Source organism: Apium graveolens, chromosome 5 (genome assembly GCF_009905375.1).
Source record: "Apium graveolens cultivar Ventura chromosome 5, ASM990537v1, whole genome shotgun sequence".
Taxonomy (NCBI): domain Eukaryota; kingdom Viridiplantae; phylum Streptophyta; class Magnoliopsida; order Apiales; family Apiaceae; genus Apium; species Apium graveolens.
The window spans coordinates 305,709,022-305,731,863 of NC_133651.1; the positions used below are offsets into that span (position 1 = coordinate 305,709,022).

Genomic DNA, 22,842 nt, shown 5'->3' on the forward strand with positions numbered 1-22,842 from the left:
AATAATTATGATAAATAGGAAAAGCATAATAGAAAGAAGTACAAGACATATGCCTCGATTTTTTCTTTGTTTCGTATTCTCATTTGGAAATTGAATGGAAAGTTTTGCGAAGGATGACACTAGTAAACTGCTGGCTCGAATTCAGCCAAGTAAATATCCATAAATAAATGCATGGAGACGGACGTAGCTACACATATTGAATATGGCAGGTAGCTCTTCCATCAATAATCATCCTATTAATGCTTTCGTTATCGTCCCCAACTCTTATGTTCTTACCATATTATACTGACCTCTTAATCTCGATTTTTTCAATTTATAGGAACGCAGTGTAAACACAACTAAAATTACAATCAAGTGAAGCACCGTTGGATAGCTCAACTGAATATGAGTTTATTCTTTGTCGTCACAGGTACCGACTTCAATCAGAAAATAAGTAACTTATGACTTAAAATGAATAAGTGAATTATAAGTGATAAGTAAAATAATACTTATAAGTTAAACAAGTGTTTGGATAATTTTACTTATAAGTTAGAATTTTTATTAAGAGAAGTGTATTCATTTCAGATTTTAAAGAATTGATAATCATTCATGAATTTTAGAAGATTTTCGTTGATTTCAATTGTTTGTGGATTTTGACGGAGTTGATTAAAAAAATCTTGCAGAGTCTAGCTGATTTTGTAAAATTTCATAAATCTTTCAAAATCTCATGTATTTTAAAGAGATTTCAAAAGATTAAAAATAAACTAGTAAATCCATCAAAATCCACAAGGTTTTCAAATAAAAAAAAATCCACAGACTTTTGAATACCGTCAGATTTTGATGGACTTTTAAAAATCCAAATTGAATAACGCCAGATTTCGGTAGACTTTTTAAAATCTAAATTCAATATACTCAGATTTTAAAAGACTTTTTCTAATCTTTATTAAATACCACCAGATTTGAAAAGATTTTTTAAAATCCAAATTAAATACCTCTTAATTTTAAGAATCCTAAAAAATCCTTAATATGGCTATAAGTGATATTAGTCAATCTATTACTACCATAAAGAGAGTTAGTATTTTATTTACAATTTTTCTATTGTGTACGTGTTTTTTGTGAATGCAGTGTTTCATCATTATTATAAAAAAAGAACTGATCAAAATACATTAAACTTATAACTTTTCGTTTTTATCATGCGCCTATGAACACGTAATAGAAAAAATTGTTTTATTTATAGCCGAGCAGCCACTTATCAAAAATAATTACAGATCACTCCGGGAGCTCAAATATATTACAGTCACTATGGAGGTGGTTAATTGCACAGCTGATGTTGTTGCTGCAAATGGTACTGAACATAAGTACAGCAGGGAAAGTGAATTAAAGGCGTTTGATGAAACCAAAGCTGGAGTTAAAGGACTTGTTGATGCAGGAATCAACCACGTCCCTCGAATATTTTCTCGTCCTACCGATGATTTACAAGATTCAGTATCAAGCTCGAAAGAAGGACAGTTCAAGTTTCCGATCATCGATATGGATGGCATGGACAAAGATCATGTCAGACGACAGATAGTTGATCAAGTTCGTGATGCATCCGAGACTTGGGGTTTTTTCCAAGTTGTGAATCATGGAATTCCGGACACTGTTATGAATGAAATGTTGGAGGGTGTGCGGAAGTTCTATGAGCAAGATACGGAGGTTAAGAAACAGTGGTATACGCGAAACAATCTGACACGTTTCCTTTATAATTCTAATTTTGATTTGTTCAGTGCTCCTGTGGCTAACTGGAGAGACACATTTTACTGCACTATGGCACCTGCTGCTCCCAATCCAGAGGAACTACCTGAGGCATGCAGGTAAATTAATTAGTTGTTTTTTCGATATGAAATGAATTAATTTTAAGTTTGTTTTCTTCATTGGATTGGAACAGGAAATGATCATCTTCAACCCAGCACCAAAATAATGTAGTTTGCATTATTTGGTCAAAAGTACATTAGATTCATTATCAACTCCAGCTAATTTATACCAAATCAAGAAATCATAGACTAAAAAATACATCTTTTGTACACTCCAGATACTATTTCAAGTTTTAGCATCTCAAATATCAATATAGTGAAGTCATTTGTTCAGAAACAAATTACTTTAGCACACCAGTGATTCGGTTTTGTACTATAAGGACCACTGCCTATCATATGTCACACATGGTGTTCATCTGTAGCTAATTATTAATGTGTGGAGGCTCTTATAATGGTTTATATTTCAAAATGACCCTGTACATATATTGTTTGCAGAGATGTGCTTGTGAACTACAGTGAGCATGTAATGAAATTAGGAAGATCTTTGTTTGAAGTGTTGTCTGAGGCTCTTGGGCTAAACAGGAACCATCTGAAAGACATCGGTTGTGCAGATGGACTAGCAACACTAGGTCACTACTATCCAGCATGTCCTGAGCCCGAACGAGCAATTGGCACTAGCAAGCATGCTGACAACGATTTCATCACTGTCCTTATGCAAGATCACATTGGAGGTCTTCAGGTTCTTCATCAGAATCATTGGGTTAATGTTCCTCCTGTTCCTGGAGCTCTGGTCATTAACATTGGAGATTTTATGCAGGCAAGAAAATTCACTGAAGATATATTTAGATATTTGCAATTTAGGAGTAATGTTTTGAGTATCCAACTAGCAGTAACTCTCTGAATCATGCTTCAAATCTATGCTTGATTGTTATCGTACATGCAGATTATATCAAATGACAAGTTTATTAGCGCTGAACACAGAGTACTGGCCAGCCAAATTGGACCTCGAATATCAGTTGCCTGTTTCTTTACTACAGGTGTATTTGCATCATCAAAGATCTATGAACCCATCAAGGAGCTGTTATCAGAAGAAAATCCTCCAAAGTATAGGGCTTTCACAGTGAAAGAGTTTCTTGACCTTTTTTTCGCAAAAGGGCTTGATGGCAATTCTGCTCTTTTGCATTTCAAGAAATGATAGCTTGATTACTATATGTGATCTGTATGAGGTACAAACCAGAAAACGATATGTTGACACCAAATAATGGTGATGATTTAGAATAAATTAACGGGGACATGCATATCTCTTGTTCTTGTAGCTAGTATGCAGTTTGTGGATTTTGATAGATTACATAAATTAATCGTTATTCGTTGATATTTAAAGTTTTGTAATTAACTTTTAAAAGATTTCTATAGAAGCTAAATGTATTTATGTATAATTTTTATCTCCTTTCCTCCTTACTTATAAGCAGAGAGCAGATAATTTACAGAATACGATTCATAGGTAAGAAAGGCCTTAGCAAGTGAGGGTCTCTATTACCTTATTATTACTGTATAAAGCATGCAGGATATTCCCCTGGTTTGAAACTGCTATTCCTTTGATAATATGAAATTAGAATAATTGAGGATATCGCGTTACAATTAACATGGAGGTGATTACTGGCCAGCTGCTGTTAATAGTACTCAACTAAAGTATGACAGGGGAAGTGAATTAGTAGTGTTCCACGACACAAAAGCTGGAGTTAAGGGGCTTGCTTAAGCAGAAATCAACAACGTCCCTCGCATATTTATCCATCCCAAAGATGGTTTACGAGATTCTATCAAGCTCAGATGGAGCACAGTTCAAATTTCCTATTACTGATACCGATGGTATGGATAAAAATCCTGTCAGACAATAGATAACTGATCAAGTTCATGATGCATCCGAGACATGGTGCTTCTTTCAAATTGTGAATAATGGAATCCCAGGTACTGTTATAAATGAAATTTGGATGGTGTCTGTCAGTTCCATGAATAAGAGTAGTATACACGAAACAACCTCAAACATTCACCTATAATTGTAATTTTGATATTTTTAGTGCTCCTGTGGCTAACTGGAGGGATTCATTTTACTGCACCAAGGCACCTACCACCTAGTGCTCCCAATCTAGATGAAGTACCCGAAACATGCAGGTAAAGCAGTAAGCTGTGGCTAATTATTAATGTTGGTAGACTATATCAGTTTATATCTGAAAATGCCCCTATCTTTATTGTTGCAGAGATGCGCTAATGAACTACAGTGAGCTTGTCATGAAATTAGGAAGATCTTTGTTTAAATTATTGTCGGAGGCTCTTGGCTTGAAGAGAAACCATCTGAAAGACATCGGTTATGCAGATGGACTTGCACCACTACTATCCTGCATGTCCTGAGTCAGAATGAGCAATTGGCACTAACATGCTGACAACTATTTCATCACTGTCCTTCTGCAAGATCACATCTGAGGTCTTTAAGTTCTTTAATCAGAATCATTTGGTTGATGTTCCTCCTTTTACTGGAGCTCTCAACGTACAAGTGATCCATTAAAATATGACACATATTCGTTTGGGTGCTACACGGGATCTAATTTAGTACACCAAGCATTATGACAACCCTCTTTGTCTCTTTTTGTTTCCTTCACCTAACGACTCAGTTATTCAGTATCCACTGTTAATCGTTTAAGTGACTGCTTAAACATACGCCAGAACATTTAGTTGGTCTAGTTAGCAGACTAGTAGTGACTGTTAAAATCATGCTTAATTTCTATGATTAACTATTATAGTACATGCATCTTATATCAAAAGACATGTTTGTTAGCCCTGAACACAGAGTACTAGCAAGCCGAATTGGACCCCGAATATCCGTTGCTTGTTTCTTTACTACAGGTCCATATTCATCAAAGATTTTATGAACTCATTATCAGAAGAAAATCCTCCAAAGTATAGGGCTTTGACAGAGAAAGAGTTTCTTGATCACTTCTTCGCGAAAGTGCTTGATGGCTATTCAGCTCTGTTGCACTTTAAGAAGTGATAGAGACATGAAGTCAAGTCCATTTGGTAATTTCAGAAAATTGCAAACAAGAACTAGACAGCTATGATCACTAATTTTGCTTTTTACTTAATTATAGATACCTGCTTTGCTAAACAACAACAACAAATCCAAGTACCTAGTTAACGTAAAAGATTTTCATTCTTTTACGTCCACACAACAGAGGCACCACATTTTACTTAAACATTTTTGTGACAGGCTCTCTTATCATTTGATTTAGTGGAGATGGACTGATGGAGTGGTTAGCTGAACGCCATGCTTTTAATGAAACTAAAGGTTGCGTAAAGGCAATTGTAGATGCTGGTATAACCAAGCTTCCACCTATGTTTATTGATCCAAAAGCTAAATCTGTTGATCCTCGACCCCGGGACTTAAGTGTCCCTGTCATAGACTTGAAACACATTAATGTTGATGCAGTTCCGAGAGCTAAAACAGTGGAACAGGTTCGAGAAGCATGTGAGAAGTTTGGTTTTTTTCAGCTAGTCAATCATGGTATTCCAGTTAGTGTGATGGATGAAATGTTGGATGGAGTAAGGCGATTTAATAATAAAATCCTAAGTGCTTAAAGCAAGAAAAACCCTTTCAACTGAAAGGTAAAAACTTGCAAGCCAAAAGTCGAATTATTAATTATATAAGTCAAAATAGGTCAGCCCATGCTGGTTGTTGAGCTGAGTGGCAAAGCTTCATATGTTCCTTCATCATGCTTTATTGTCCAAGTAAGTTTTGTGACCCACATTTGTCTCTTGTCATTGTCAAACCCCATTGTAGTAAGCAACAGATTAATAGGCTGATCCTCAACCAAATTTCCTTTCATATTCACATCATTCTCCCCCTCATCAAAAAAATTTGCCCTCAAATTCACATCATCCAAGTAAGGAGAAAGGTCACCAACATTAAAAGTTGCACTAACACCGCCAAAATTACTTGGTAGATCTATCTTGTAAGCACTATCTCCATAAGCTTCAAGTACCTCAAATGGACCATCTGCCCTTGGCATAAGCTTGTTCTTTCTTTTGCTTGGAAACCTTTCTTTTCGAAAATGAACCCAAACAAGATCTCCAGGTTTGAATACAGGTTGCTTACGCCTCTTGTCGGCTCGAGCCTTGTAAAGTGCATTCATCTTCTCAATCCTCTCTTTTACTTGCTCACAGGACATCCAAACGATTCTTGACATCAGTGTGAATATCATCTTTGTGTAAAGGAAGCAAATCAATTGGAAGAAATGGGTTAATACCATAAACCACTTCAAAAGGAGAACGGGAGGTAGTAGAAGAATGAGATCGATTATAAGCAAACTCGGCATGACATAACTTGATATCCCAATCCTTTTGAGTCTTGCCTACTAATCCACGAAGTAAGGTACCTAAAGTCCTGTTAGTCACCTCAGTTTGGCCATCCGTCTGAGGATGATGAGATGTGCTAAATAGCAACTTAGTTCCAAGCCATCTCTATAAACACTTCCAAAAGTGACTCAAAAACTTTGAATCTCGTTCAGAAACAATGCTTCGTGGAATACCATGCAAACGAACAATCTCCTTAAAATAGAGATCAGCAACATGTTGTGCATCATCCGTCTTAGTCATTGGAATAAAGTGAGCCATCTTTGAAAAACGATCAACGACAACCATTATAGAATCCTTCCCTCTTTGCGTTCTTGGCAAACCAATGATAAAATCCATACTTACACTATCCCACGGAACTTCAGCAACAGGAAGTGGAGTATACAAACCCTTAGAAAATGTACTTGTGGCCTTTTGACAAGTAGCACATCTAGAAACCACTGATTGAACATCTCGAATCATTCGAGGCCAGAAAAAACTCTCATTTAATAAATCCAAAGTTTTATGCACCCCAAAATGGCCGGCAATAGCACCACTATGTACTTCACGAACAAGTAACTCACGCACACCACAATTAGGAATACAAAGCTTATTCCCCTTAAAAAGAAACCCATCTTGAATAGTGTAATTCCGAGTTGGAGAACTGAATTCTTGTGCAAAATCAACATCAGATGCATATAAGCCTTTAAGAAGCTCAAAACCAAGAATTCGAGCATCAACCATAGCTAACAAATATGCCCTCCTTGAAAGAGCATCTGTCACGACATTAGACTTTCCCTCTTTGTATTTTGAGGAAAATGTGAAAATTGAAGAAATTCCACCCATTTAGCATGACGATAGTTCAACTTTTGTTGTACATTAATGAACTTTAGCGCTTCAAGATCAGAATATAGCACAAAAGATTTGGGATGCAAATAATGCGACCAATGATCCAATGCTCGGACAATAGCATAAAACTCACGATCATAATTCGAATAGTTGTGTTTTGCGCCAGTCAGCTTTTCACTAAAAAATGAAATAGGTCTTTTTTCTTGAATCAACACATCACCTATACCAACTCCACTTGCATCACACTCAACCTCGAATAGTGTATTGAAATCTGGTAAGGCTAAAATTTGAGCATTACAAAGCTTTTCCTTAATCTCATCGAATGCCTTTTGAGCTTGATTAGACCATTCAAACTCACCCTTTTCGAGTAGCTCGGTAATAGGAGCCGTAATAGAAGAAAAGTTTTTGATAAATCTTCTATAAAAAAAGCCAATCCATGAAAACTCTGCACCTCATGCACGGTTTGAGGAACAACCCAGGAAGAAATAGCTATAACCTTTTCAGGATCAACTTGTACTCCACAATCAGAAATAATATAACCAAGAAACGTGATACGCGATACCATAAAAGAACACTTCTCGAGTTTACCAAAAAGTTTTTGGTCTCGCAACTTTTCAAACAAAAGTCTAAGGTGATGCATATGCTCAAATTTATCTCTACTATAAACCAGAATATCATCAAGATAGACAACGATAAATTTGTTTAGGAAAGGATGAAGTACCTCATTCATGAGCCGCATAAAGGAGCTAGGGGCATTGCAAAGACCAAAAGGCATCACTATCCACTCATATAATCCTTGTTTAGTTTTAAAAAGCTGTTTTCCATTCATCACCTTCACGAATCCGCATTTGATGATATCCACTTCGAAGATCAATCTTAGAGAAAATTGTCGCACCATGCAACTCATCAAGCATGTCTTCTAATCGAGGCATAGGGAAACGATATTTGATGGTAATATTGTTCACCGCTCTAGAATCAACACACATTCTCCATGTTCCATCCTTCTTTGGAACTAGCAAAGCGGGAACCGCACAAGGACTCATACTCTCGCGTACAAGACCTTTTTCAATCAAATCTTCAATTTGTCTTTGAAGCTCTTTAGAGGCCTCTGGATCACATCTATAAGCAGGTTTATTAGGTAAAGGAGCACCAGGAATAAGATCAATTGCATGCTCGATTCCTCGTACTGGAGGTAAACCAGTAGGTAACTCATCTGGAAAAACATCACCAAATTCAGCGAGTAAATCATGAAGAAGTGGATCTGAATCGCCTTGATTAGGAGTTATTTTCTTTACAAACAAAGCATATGCTATACCCCCATTTGTAGCCGCCTCATTTTCAAATTTTTTTCCTGACAAAAATAAGCTAGTTTTCTTCTTTGAATCACGCATATGTTCATAATACTCATTAGGATACAAAGGTTGAAGTTTAATACGTTTACTCCCAACTTGTACCGAATAAACATTAGTATCACCTTCATGCATTACCTTTCTATCAAACTGCCATGGTCTTCCAAGTAAAAGATGACATGCACTCATAGATATATTTGATAATGTCATGGCTAATATAATTTATGTTTAGATTTCAGATCTTACTTAACAGGACAAATCAGTACTTAACTGTTGATCAGTACTTATACTGGAAGTCAGGACTTAAGGATATCAGTACTTATATTATCAGGAGATAATCATCAGAAGTTAGATATCAGAACTTAAGTGCTGAAGGACGATCAGATAAGGAAAGTAGCTGATTAAAGGAAAGAAGATCGAGATAAACATAAGAAGAGATATGCATGAAGAAGGAGTTCCGTGAAGAATGGAATACTTGGAAGAAAAGATATCTGATTGATATATTTTAGGAAGCAGAATTATATTCCATATCAATTAGTGATTATCTTGTAACTGTGTAGTATATAAACACAGACATAGGGTTTACACTATAAGTGTTATCATATTCGAGAAGATTATTTATTGTAACCCTAGCAGCTCTCGTGATACTTGTTCATCACTGAGAGGTAACAGTTCCATACTGTAACAGAGTTTATTGTTTCAATAAAGTTTGTTTTTTTGTTACTTAATATATTAAAGTTCGATTTGATTGTATTATATACTGTATTCACCCCCTCTACAGTGTGTGTGACCTAACAAGTGGTATCAGAGCTAATCTGTTAACACACATATAGTTAAAGATCCAAACACAATCATGTCTGACACAGAAACTCCAACTAAGCCTACCAAAACTGAAGAACCTCCAAAGACACAAATTCAAAGTCGGTATGAGACTATCAGAGTTCCCATACTGAGACCATCTGAATATCCCATATGGAAGGTAAGGATGACCATGTTCCTGGAAGCAACAGATCCAGAATACCTTGATAGAATCAAGGAAGGGCCTCACAAACCAACCAAGCTCGCTGTTGCAGTTGCAGGTGAAGCAGCAAAGACCGTACCAAAGGAGAAGAGTGATTATACTGCTGAAGATATAGCATCAATTGCTAAGGATGCTAAGGTACGACACTTACTGCATAGTGCCATTGATAATGTAATGTCAAACAGGGTAATCAACTGCAAGACTGCTAAGGAGATATGGGATGCTCTGGAAACAAGGTGTCAGGGAACTGACATAATTAAGAAGAACAGGAAGACAATACTCACTCAAGAGTATGAAAATTTTGACTCAAAGACTAATGAGTCATTGAATGATTTATATGATAGATTTGTCAAACTTTTGAATGATTTGTCATTGGTTGATAAAGAGTATGATCTTGAAGATTCAAACCTTAAATTCCTGTTAGCTCTTCCTGAATGCTAGGATTTGAAGGCAACGACAATAAGAGACAACTACAATCTTGATGAAACAACTCTTGATGAAATCTATGGAATGCTCAAGACTCATGAACTTGAGATGGAACAAAGAAGCAAGAGGAAAGGAGGAAAGTCAAGGACAGTTGCTCTTAAGGCTGAAGAAGAATCCCCCAAAGCAGCTTCCTCAAGGAAAGACAAGGGTAAAGCTCTTTTCATAAAGTCTGAAACTGAGTCATCAAGTTCTGAAAGTAATGATGACTCAGATTCTGAAAGCTTGCTTGAGACTGATGCTGATGAGGAGATGATGAAGCTGTGTGCTCTTATGGTGAAAGGAATCACAAAGATTGCATACAGGAAGTTCAGGTTGGGAAATAAGTTTTCCAGGAAAGGCATAAGTTCTGATAAGAAGAATTTCAGAAGATCTGAAGGCAGAGGAGGAAAGTCTGACAAAGGAGATTATACCAATGTTAAATGCTATAACTGTGGTGAGAAAGGCCACATATCTCCTGATTGCAAGAAGGCAAAGGGTGACAAAGGCAAGGCTCTTGTCACAAAGCAGAAAAGCTGGACAGACACCTCAGACTCTGAAAGTGAGGAGAACTATGCATTGATGGCAAATGCTGATAAAGAAAGTGCTGAGAGCAGTCCTGAAGCTGCTGAAACAAAGGTACCTCAGACTACTTATGCTTTTCATACTGATGATATTAATGAGTTGAGAAGATATCTTAAAACCATGTTTGTAAGTTATAGAGATCAAACTTTAACATGTGAAAGATTAACTTCTGAAAATCTTGCTTTTAAGAAAAGAAATGATTTCTTAGAAAAAGAGTTAGTCATGTTCCATCAAACTCAGAAGGATAGAGATGATGCTTTTTATGTTAGGGATGAAGTGCTAAAAATGAATGAATCTCTAAAAACTGAGTTAGAAAAGGAAAGAGAGATTATCAGGACTTGGACTAACTCTGGCAAAACAACTCAAAATTTGCTAAGTAGTGGAAACTGGAAAGAGGGCTTAGGTTATGGAGAAGATAAGAATGATAAAGGAACTGAAGAAATTAAGCCTGTTGTTAAGCAAAAGCCAAAGTTAAAACCTGTTAAGTTTGTAATTGTAAAGTCTGAAAATGAGAAATCAGAAGTTAAAGAGGAATTAACTTCTGACAAACTAAAACAGGAAAAGACAGCTGAAGTGAACATAGGCTTAATGACAAAGAAGCAGCTTAAGCATAAGCTGAAAGATGTTAAGAATGCAAACAAGGTAAAATCACCTAGGAAAAATAGGAATGGAAAGGAAGGTGTGAATAAAAGTAATGATTATAAACCTGTTCCTGATGCTCCTAAGAAAACATGTCATAACTGTGGAAGTTCTAACCATCTGGCTTCTTTTTGCAGGAAGAATAAAAATATTAACTCCTTACCTTCCAAATCAGGAGTTAAGAGTCAGTCTGTTAGATACAAACCACGGAATCCTTGTTTTTATTGTGGTAGTTTATGGCATTCCATTTATACTTGTAAGGAATATCATAGTTTGTACTATGATTATTATCAAATAAAACCTTCTTTGAAGAAAGTTTCCATTGTTCCTTCTAGTGTAAATTCTGATTCAAAGTCTGATAGTGTAAGTTCTGATAAGAAAAATGTTAACATAAACTCTGATGCTAAATCCGCTGCAAATGTTAACAAACTTAATAAGGCCAAAAGATCCAAGCAAGTCTGGGTCCTTAAAACTAATAAGTAGTGGTCTTTGTGATTGCAGGGCAACAGGAAAAATATTCTAGTTCTGGACAGTGGATGTTCAGGACATATGACTGGAAATAAGGCCCTGCTTTCAGACTTTGTGGAGAAAGCTGGCCCAAGTGTTTCTTATGGAGATGGCAACATTGGAAAAACATTGGGATATGGCAATATCAATCTTGGAAATGTCATAATTAAAGAAGTAGCTCTAGTCTCAGGACTTAAACACAATCTACTGAGTAAGTCAAATCTGTGACAGAGGTTATCATGTTGATTTCTTTGAAGAACACTGTGAAATTGTGAGTAAATCTAAAGGCAAAGTTGTTCTGAAAGGATACAGGCGTGGTAACATTTATTAAGCTAAGCTTTCAACAAGTACTGATGGTTCTGCAATCTGTCTGATGAGTAGAGCATCAATTGAAGAAAGCTGGAATTGGCACAAGAAACTCTCTCATTTAAATTTCAACAATATAAATGAACTGGTCAAGAAAAATCTTGTGAGAGGACTGCCAAAGTCAGTATTTGCTCCTGATGGCCTTTGTGATTCCTGTCAGAAGGCCAAACAAAGAAAATCTTCATTCAAGAGTAAGACTGAATCATCAATTCTTGAGCCTTATCATCTACTACATGTTGATCTATTTGGTCCAGTAAATGTCATGTCTATTGCAAAGAAGAAGTATGCGTTGATCATAGTGGATGAGTTCACCAGATACACATGGGTGTATTTCTTGCACACAAAAAGTGAAACTACATCTATCTTGATTGATCATGTCAAACATTTGGATAAAATGGTCAAAGATTCTGTGAAAATTTTAAGGAGTGATAATGTCACTGAGTTCAAGAATTTGATAATGGAAGAGTTCTGCAAAAACCATGGAATAAAGCAGGAATTTTCTGCTCCTGGAACTCCACAACAAAATGGAGTTGTTGAAAGGAAGAATAGAACTCTCATTGAAGCTGCACGTACAATGCTTGAAGAAGCAAAGCTTCCAACCTATTTCTGGGCTGAAGCTGTGCAGACTACTTGTTTTACTCAAAATGCAACACTCATTAACAAGCATGGAAAAACACCATATGAGATGGTGAAGAAAAAGAAGCCAAATCTGAAATACTTTCATGTATTTGGATGCAAGTGTTTTGTTCTCAAGACTCATCCTGAACAGCTATCCAAGTTTGATTTAAAAGCTGATGAAGGAATCTTTGTTGGATATCCACTTTCCACAAAAGTCTTCAAAGTCTATAATTTGAGAACAAAAGTGGTCATGGAATCTATCAATGTCTAATTTGATGACAAGAAGATTACTGGTCTTGAAGATTTCATTGACCATGATCAACTGAGATTTGAAAATGAAGACTCAAATTCTGATACTGAAAATCCTGACAGTCGAAGTCCTAATACTGTAAATTCTGATGGATTAAACTCTGATGTTATTGAAACTGTGGTGACCACGTCAAAGAAAGATGCACCTATGCAGGAGGAGCATATTCAAGATCCTACCACATCTCAAGAAACATCAAAACATACATCTGGCTCTTCAAGTTCTGATTCATCATGTTCTGATAAGCCAAGTTCTGATAGTGCTGAAAATCTAAATACTGAAGAATCCAACTCAGAGAGCATAGTTTCAGGGGGAGCATCAGAAAATGAAAATGAAGACAACATGGATCATGGGGGAGCATCCAGTTCTAGAGAAAACCTTCCATCTGCAAGGAAGTGGACAAAATCACATACACCTGATTTGATAATTGGAAATCCTGATGCAGGTATCAAAACTAGAACAGGTACTTCAAATGAATGTCTCTACAATTCTTTTCTCTCTCAGACTGAGCCAAAGAAAGTGGAAGAAGCTCTTCAAGATGCTGATTGGGTGCAAGCAATGCAGGAAGAGTTAAATGAATTTGAAAGAAACAAAGTCTGGACCCTAGTGCCAAGACCAAAGAATAGATCTGTTGTTGGTACAAAGTGGGTATTCAGAAACAAAACTGACAGTGATGGCATAATTACAAGGAATAAGACAAGGCTGGTTGCAAAAGGATATTCTCAACAGGATGGAATTGATTATGATGAAACATTTGCACCAGTTGCTAGGTTAGAAGCCATAAGGATATTTTTGGCTTATGCTGCTCACAAAAAGTTTACTGTCTTTCAAATGGATGTGAAAAGTGTTTTTCTCAATGGAGAATTGGAGGAGGAGGTATATGTTGAACAACCTCCAGGCTTTGTAGATTCCAAACATCCAGATTATATCTACAGGCTTGATAAAGCACTTTATGGACTTAAGCAAGCTCCTAGAGCATGGTATGAGACTTTAGCTCAGTTTCTTCTGGAAAGTGGATTCAACAGAGGAACAATAGACAAAACACTGTTCTACCTCAACCATGGAAAGGACTTACATCTGGTCCAGATTTATATTGATGATATCATTTTTGGGTCTACAAATGACAAACTTTGCAAGAAGTTTGCCAAACTAATGCAGTCAAGATATCAGATGAGTATGATGGGGGAACTTAGCTATTTTCTGGGCCTTCAAGTCAAGCAGAATGAAGAAGGCACTTTTATTTGTCAAACCAAGTACACCAGAAACTTGCTGAAAAAATTTGGAATGCAAGATTGTTCAAGTGCATCCACTCCCATGGCCACTGCAACAAAACTGGATAAGGATACTGGTAAAACAGTTGATATTACTGACTACAGAGGTATGATTGGCTCTCTACTCTATCTAACTGCTAGTAGGCCTGATATCATGTATGCTAACTGTCTTTGTGCAAGATTTCAAGCAGATCCAAGAGAACCTCACTTAACAGCTGTGAAAAGAATCTTTAAGTATCTTAAAGGAACAGCTGATCTGGGATTGTGGTATCCTAGAGAATCAGATTTTAAACTAATAGGTTACTCAGATGCAGATTTTGCAGGTTGCAAAATTGATAGGAAAAGCACAAGTGGAAGCTGCCAATTCCTTGGAGGCAGATTGGTTTCTTGGTTCAGCAAGAAACAAAAGTCAATTTCCATATCAACTGCTGAAGCAGAGTATATTGCTGCAGGAAGCTGTTGTGCACAGATTTTTTGGATGAAGAATCAGTTACTGGATTATGGGTTAACATATTTCAAAATCCCTATTTACTATGATAATCAAAGTGCTATTGCTATGACAGGTAATCCAGTTCAACACTCTATGACAAAGCACATCAGCATCAGGTACCACTTCATAAGGGAACATGTGGATGAAGGTACAGTGGAATTACAATTTGTTCCAACAGATCAACAACTAGCAGATATCTTCACAAAACCACTGTGTGAAGCCACTTTTACAAGATTGGTAAATGAACTTGGAATGATTTCAGGTTCTTTCTCTAAATCTGCTTAGTCTTGTTCTGCATTATCAGACTTTATGATCAGTATTTACAGAATTTAATCTCTTTGTGTATTCTGTGATTAATTGACAAATGTTTTTAAGTACTGACTGATGTCTGATATATGTTTCTAAACTCTGATAAGTGATATGTCTGTCTAAGTAACCATTCAATCCTATGAGGATAACTGTGCTAGATACTGACTTACTAGTCTTCAATAAACAAATGATCTCATGTAAGAAGTAATTATTTCAGTGGAAATCTTATGACACTAGCAAATTCTGATAATTGAGCTTAGTTGAGTTTACTTTGTTTATCTTATTACTAAGTCACAAATTAGAATAATGCTACTCATCTGTTAAGTTCTGATACTAGTAAAACTGCTGAATGTACTAAGTGCTGATAAACCTCACTTATAAAAAGAAAAATCAAAAGGTTCAAAGAAAAAAAATCAGGTACTCCTTTGAGATCTAGAGTACAAATGTGGAAGGAACGACCCAAGTGCATTGCTGGTATTAAGTAAATATGCATCAGAAAAGCAAAATATTTTCTTGGTGACTTTTCACACTCTATGATTACTGGAGAAATACTCTGATAATAGCATAAATTCTGATAAGCAGTCGTGACTCACTTACACTGAGAAGCCACTGTAAAATGGAATTTAAAAAGATGCACAAAATTAGCACAAAATAGTTGAGGTGGACTCAAGCATGAACTCATTCAATAGTAGGTTTCAGAATAATGACAGGTTTTTAGTAAAGTTTTAGTTATGCCTTATTTCTAAGATGTACTGAAGTGAATCATATTTTACTCTTTGTTCGATATTTAGCTTAATTCACACACTAAACACTCCATATGAATGATGAAAATTACTGTGGTGATCTATGTTGTTTTAGATGAACAGTCATTGTGTCATTTTGCACTAACTCTGAGGCCAAGTTCTGGTTGCATATTCTGACGATTAAGTTCTGAAGAGTATAACTCAGCACTTGTATGAGGATTTACTTAGATAGGCATTCCTTTTTCGAGTTAAGAAATTATGTTCTGATGACTGTTAAGTTCTGAAATAAGTCTAAGTTCTGATATTACAGTCTAAATTCTTTACTTGACTTATCTGTGGATAAAATTTGATAACAGTCTCGGTACAAACTAGAACATGTGAAGTGGAAGATTAATAGTCACTATGGTTAGGATTCATGGTACTCGTACTTAAACAGTCAACTTTTACTTGTGTCTTGTGCGCATTCAACCATGTTTTCTCTTTCCAATGAATGTTATTCTTTTTCCAAGTCTGGGAAAACGAGGTAGAATTAATTCTACCTGTCAGCATTAAATACTTTTACGTCTCCTGGCATTCTCTTGCCTATATAAGCAGCCACTTCACATCAGCCTTCCCATCACACTCTTTCTCACAAACTTACCTTCATAATTTTTCTTTCAAAAACACAATGGTCAGATACAACATGTTTTTGAACTACCAAAACTTCAATATGGAGCTAAGCTGTGCCGACTGGCAGCAGGATTGGCACGTCACGGCCATTCCTGAGGAGATATGGGACTCTGTCCCACAGGAGGTACTGACCCAACTCCTGTTCTTCTATATGGACTACCATCGCCATCTAGAGCGATTGGAGGAGGAAAGGCTGGAAGCTCTCCGCCAGCAAGAGCGAATCATCCGACTCGCCATTCTGTTTGTCGAGAGTAGGAAGAAGAAGAAATGATTTAATCTTGTCTTCTTCCTATTTTTCTTCATCATCAGCTTTGTCAGGCTTCTTAGCTAGGACTAAAGCTGTTGATGTTAGGTTTAGTAGCTTAGGGAAATCTTGTATAAGTACTGATGTAATTTCCATTTCATGAATGTATTCTCTTGATATATTAATGAAATCTGTCTCTATTTCAAGATTTTGTCTCTAAGTTATTTTGTAATGCATTGATAAATCCTGATTGATATTCTGATGACCATATAAATTCTGTTTTAATTTAAGTTCTGACTTTCCTTTATCAGTACTTACTCATATGATTTATCTTGGTCATTTTCACTTGATTTCTTTTCAGAATATTAATGATGCAGTGAAAAATAATTAAATCAGTAGGAACGGTTTCAATTTTGAATTAAAACGGTTTCACCTTGATTAATGGAATATTTGGGTAAATGGAACGGTTTTTCCTTGAAAACAGGCAAGTGGGCAAGTAATGATTACTGTTTTCTCGCGCCCAGTAACTATCCGTTATTACTGCATGTCTGACTGGTGTCCAACGGTAACATTTTTTTTCAGAGTATAAGTACGACAGAGAAAGGATTTCTTTAATCTTTTATTTCCTTCATACTTTTTCTCTCTACTTGCTTTTACTCTCTCTTTCTCTCACGTTGGTTTTTCATACAGACATTTTATCAAACACCTAACAGGCACTCTTAAATCTCAATTTTTCACATGGCACCTAAGGATTTAATCATTGATGGAGCTAAGTTTGTTCCAAACAACTATGCTGCAATTCTTGATCATGCTGAAGTTCCATCTGAATTGCATTTTGTGCAAGATCTTCTTGCACACAGTGAGATTGGATATGCACTGACCCAGCCTTCAGTCTTTTCGAGCCAACAAGTTCTGATGTTTTGGCAGACTGGGCACTTTGATGATGGTGGTAAACATGGCACTCCCAGTATTGTTTTCGAAGTGGGTGATTCATCTTATGCAGTCACTCCTGGTACAATACGCAAAGCTCTACATCTCCCAGAAGATTGTACCTTTTCAATTCCAGAAGAATCAGCTCTTCAGGAGTTAATGGCAAATTTGGGGTATGAAAGGAGTTTGACAAAACTTGGGCAGTTGAAACGGGCTCATATCAGAAGAGAATGGAGCTTCTTCTTCGACTGCATCACCAACGCTTTTGGGAACAAATGTTCGAATTTTGATGCTATCCCGATTCAGAGTCAGCACATCGGGTATGCTATTATAAATCAAACTCATTTTAATTTTGCAACTGGTATAATTGGTTTTATTGGGGATAGGATGACAGAGGATAGGAATGTTGTCTATTTTGCTAGATTCTGTCAACTTATTTATACTTTTTGTACTGATGAACCTCAATTAGTCAGTTCCTCAACCCCACCTTTTAAAGTTGCAAAACGATACTTTAATGACCTGGTAAATGCTGACACTAAGAAATCAGTGGTTAGACCATTACAGATTCCTCAGTCTGTAAAACAGATCCTAGTAAATGCTGATCCTGGTACTTATAGATCTATTTACTCTGATGTCCAACCAACAATAAACATCCAAAAACCATCATCCTCAGCACCTACCACTCATTCTACTCAACCTACCCTCAGGACATATCTCAAATCCTATCTCTCCACTTCACAGACTGATCAACCCTCAGCCTCAGCACCTACTGTGAAGCCTTCATCCTCCAAGCCAAAGAGGATAAAGACTGTTCCTCAAACACCTCAAAAGAGAAGGAGGATTGCCTTGAGAGATGAATCTGATCCTGAGGAACAGGTTCCTTCTTCGAAACCTGTTGTAGGTGAAGCTGAGAAAAAGACTTCTCAGAAGGATTCTGGAATTGGGGGATCTAGGCTTCTCAAAAGGCTTAGAAGAATGACAGTCCCTGAAACTCCCAAGGAATCCAAATCAACAAAGAGATACCAGAAACAGAGGGCAAAAAGGCCAGTTTCAGATGATGAAGAGGAAGCAGCTAAGGAAGGGGATCAGGAATCTCTGATCTCACAAGAAAAGGAATTTGCTCCAGTCACTTCTTCTCCATCAACTCCATCTAAGGAAGCTGCTACTGAAAAGGCCAACACACCATCTGTGTCTCCTGTTCAACAGTCTGTCTCTCCTGTTGATCCAGGCCTAAGTGCTGAAATTGATATTCAGAACCTGGTTGTGCCTGAAATACTTTTCTTAGAAGCTCCACCAGCAACTAATCCTTCTACAACACCTGTTCCTGATGTTGTTCAAACTCCAGAGTTATCAACACCATCTTCTCTGAATCATGATGATGATGATCAGACTTTAGGTGAGCATCAGGATTTGGCTGTTGATCAGAACTTAGAACAAGATCAGCAATTAGAGGATGCTGAAGCCTCTATTGCTACTCACACTGTTGTCTTATCAGAAGATACTGATTTTTTAAGTTCTGATGCTGCAAATGCTGGAGATACTGGTGATGCTGCTCCAACTGCAGATGCTGATACAGCAGGTCCTTCAGGACATGCTCCTCAACAGACTATTCTAAAGTCTGAACTGGTTAAGAAGTTTGTTATCGGAGAAGCACCAGTACCTTGGAGTGAAACTCCTGCAGGTCAGGAGTGGACTAAGGAATGGAACTCAGTTTCATGTGTTCCAACTGAAAAGCATCTTGCTGAGCACTTGACTAAAGCTGATGAAATGTTAAATTCTGATGATTTCAAAACCCAGCTTAGAGTCACTGTATTGAGTACTAAACATCTACAAGGACTTCATTCAACTACACATGCAGAGCTACACAAGATTCAGGAGAACTTTATCAAACAGGAACAAGTTTGGAAAATTGATAAGAAAAAGTTCTTCCAACCTACCATTGACAGGATTGCTTATATTGAGAAGACTCAAGATCATCAACAAGCTCAGATTGATGAAATTCTGAAAAATCAAGCTTCTCAGCAATCACAACTAACTGAAATCCAATCCTCAGTGGAATTGCTTATCTCTCTTCTACTACCTGCTGATGCCAAAAAGGGGGAGAAAGTAATTAAGTCCAAATGCAAGACTGACAAGACACTGACAGGAAAGGATAATGAAAAAGATGATCAAGGAAACTCTGGAATGGGTAGAGGTCATAGTCAAGGTAGAGGATTCACATCAAGACAAGATAGTCACAGGACAAGTTCTGATACTGGGAAGAGAATAAGTTCTGCTACTGGTAAAAGGATAAGTTCTGATAAACTTTTAGATCTTGATGAGGAAATGTCAAGACAGTTATTTCTTCAGGAAAATCCAGGAATGGACTTGGAGAGTTTAATGAAAGAAGAAGCCAGGCTTAAATCAGAGAAAGTCACATCTAAATCTGAAGCTTCTGGTAAAAAGCCACTTCCAAAACTCAAAGGCATTGTGATCAAAGAAAGGACACTTACTGAAGCAACATTGGCTAGATCACAACCGCAGATAGATCCAAGATCCAAGGGTAAAGAAAAAGTTGGTGAACCTATCAAGGTTTATGTGCCTCCTGAGGATGAAGAAATTACTGATGAAAAGGATGATCTTGCTCTGACTTCAAGAAAAGTTCTTAAAACAACCTCTGACATGGCTCAAGTTGTTCAGAGTCAAGAAATTGTAAGTTCTGATATTCAGAAGAAGCAAGTAACCTCTGACATAGCTCAAGTTAACTTGATATCAAAAGATAGACCAAAGACACTCCTACCAGGATTCACTAAAGCAAAACAGACTCAACCTTTGAAGACTACTGCAAGTGGTTTTGAAGTAAGAGTAGTTACTGGAAAGGAAGCTAGAGATAAGACTGGATTGGGAAGTGCTGATGAAAGAAGAATACATAACACTACCAATGATCCAACTTCCTTGAGTGAACTAGGTATTGGAGCAACTCCTGAGAGATTGAATCAACTGGAATCTGTATAGATGGTTTACCATACCTACTTGAAAGAATACATCATGTTGTATTTCATGATAGATGGTAGGGTTTATCATATAAGACAAAATGCCATTCCATTGAAGTATTTTGAAGAATTGGAGCATGTACTTTTCTTACTTCAAGTGGATGACAGAATAACAGGAACTGCTGCAAACTACTTAAAAGAACAGATTCAGAGACAGAAAAGGCTTTATTCTGTTAAGTATGACAACACATATGTTCCAAAGTACAGAGATCACAATGGTGATATTGTTGATATGAAGCCTAATACTGCACAGATCAGAACATATCTTGGTATTAAGGGACTTGAATTCAATCTGAAGTCTGACAAAGCCTATGTCATAAGACTAGATCAGGAATTGAGAAAATCAAAGATCAATGATCTCAGAGCTGCAATCTTTCAAACTGGTGAAGATACTGCAGAGCTTAAAGATGTCAAAAGGAGAATGATTGATGAACTCAGATATGCTGAGAAATGTTTGTTGAAGAACTATCTCAGAATAACTCCTGACATCAGAGAGATCAGATGATGAAGCCAAGTTGAAGATCTATAACTGCTTAAATTCTGATATTTTTACAGACTGAAGTTGTTATCAGAAGTTGAATATTGGTAAAGCTTTAAGGACTGTAAGTTGTAGTTATCTAGTCTAATTCTCATGCATTTGTACTTAATATTTTTGACATCATCAAATATCTGTTAAACTTGTATATTATGCTAATTTACAAGTTGGGGGAGATTGTTAGATATATTTGATAATGTCATGGCTAATATAATTTATGTTTAGATTTCAGATCTTACTTAACAGGACAAATCAGTACTTAACTGTTGATCAGTACTTATACTGGAAGTCAGGACTTAAGGATATCAGTACTTATATTATCAGGAGATAATCATCAGAAGTTAGATATCAGAACTTAAGTGCTGAAGGACGATCAGATAAGGAAAGTAGCTGATTAAAGGAAAGAAGATCGAGATAAACATAAGAAGAGATATGCATGAAGAAGGAGTTCCGTGAAGAATGGAATACTTGGAAGAAAAGATATCTGATTGATATATTTTAGGAAGCAGAATTATATTCCATATCAATTAGCGATTATCTTGTAACTGTGTAGTATATAAACACAGACATAGGGTTTACACTATAAGTGTTATCATATTCGAGAAGATTATTTATTGTAACCCTAGCAGCTCTAGTGATACTTGTTCATCACTGAGAGGTAACAGTTCCATACTGTAACAGATTTTATTATTTCAATAAAGTTTGTTTTTTTGTTACTTAATATATTAAAGTTCGATTTGATTGTATTATACACTGTATTCACCCCCTCTACAGTGTGTGTGACCTAACACACTCATAGGAATCACATCGCACCATAACTCATCCTTATAACTACCAATCGAAAAACTCACCAAGGCTTGCTTTTTCACGTCTAAACCCTTCGAGTCATCAAGCCAATTCAACTTATATGATTTCTCATGAACACGAGTTAGAAGATTTAGCTTATTGACCATGTCAATGGATGCAACGTTCGTGCAAGATCCACTATCAATAATCATATTGCAAGTCCGATCCCCAACTTTACACCTTGTGTGAAATAAGTTTTCTCGTTGATCAGTATTTGGTGTAGTCTCTGTGTGTAAAATCCTACGAACAACAAGAAAATTAGCATCATTCTCTGCATAAGCAAGTTCATCTCCGTCATTATTGACTAATTTCTCTTGAGTCACTTCTGGGAGAAATTGTAAGAACTGTTCCTCTGCATCCCACTCCATGTATTGCTTCATAGTAAGAGTTCTTCTAGAAGGACATTCACTTGCAATATGTCCTTTACCTTGACACTTAAAACACTTTCATCGACTATCGAACTCTCCTTTATACACATACACTTTCTACCTTTCAACCTTCTTCTCGGCCGATGAAGAAGTCTCTGGTTGTGCAGTAAAGCCAGTCGATTGACTTTTCAGCGAAGCTTGTGTAGAGTCATCGGAAAAATTAGATTTAAACTGTCCAACCCCTTTGGAAGTACCAGACCCAAACCCTTTAAAAGTAGATTTCGGTTTCTCCTCTTCTTGATGAGATTCTATTTTCATAGCTAGTTTGCAAACATCATTAAACGAGCTATATGAATGTAATTCTACCTTTTTAGAAATAGGTCGTTTTAATCCACGAATAAACCTTGCAATTTTCATTGTTTCTTTTTCCGCCAAGTCACAAATTAAGCATAATCTATCAAATTCAGCAACATACTCTGAAACACTCATTGTATCTTGAGAAAGGGAGGTGAGCTTCAAGTATTGTACCTGTTCGTAATCATCCGGAAGA

General features: G+C 36.6%; 1 protein-coding gene across 1 annotated transcript; it reads left to right on the forward strand.

Annotated features, from left to right (window-relative positions):
- Positions 1 to 1,187: 1,187 nt before the first annotated feature.
- LOC141659320 (1-aminocyclopropane-1-carboxylate oxidase homolog 1-like) lies at positions 1,188 to 3,208 on the forward strand. The gene is made up of 3 exons (XM_074466126.1): positions 1,188 to 1,832; positions 2,268 to 2,589; positions 2,716 to 3,208. Exons 1-3 carry the CDS (start codon positions 1,282 to 1,284, stop codon positions 2,965 to 2,967), a joined length of 1,125 nt encoding a protein of 374 aa, XP_074322227.1. The 5' UTR covers positions 1,188 to 1,281; the 3' UTR covers positions 2,968 to 3,208.
- The last annotated feature ends 19,634 nt before the right edge of the window (positions 3,209 to 22,842 follow it).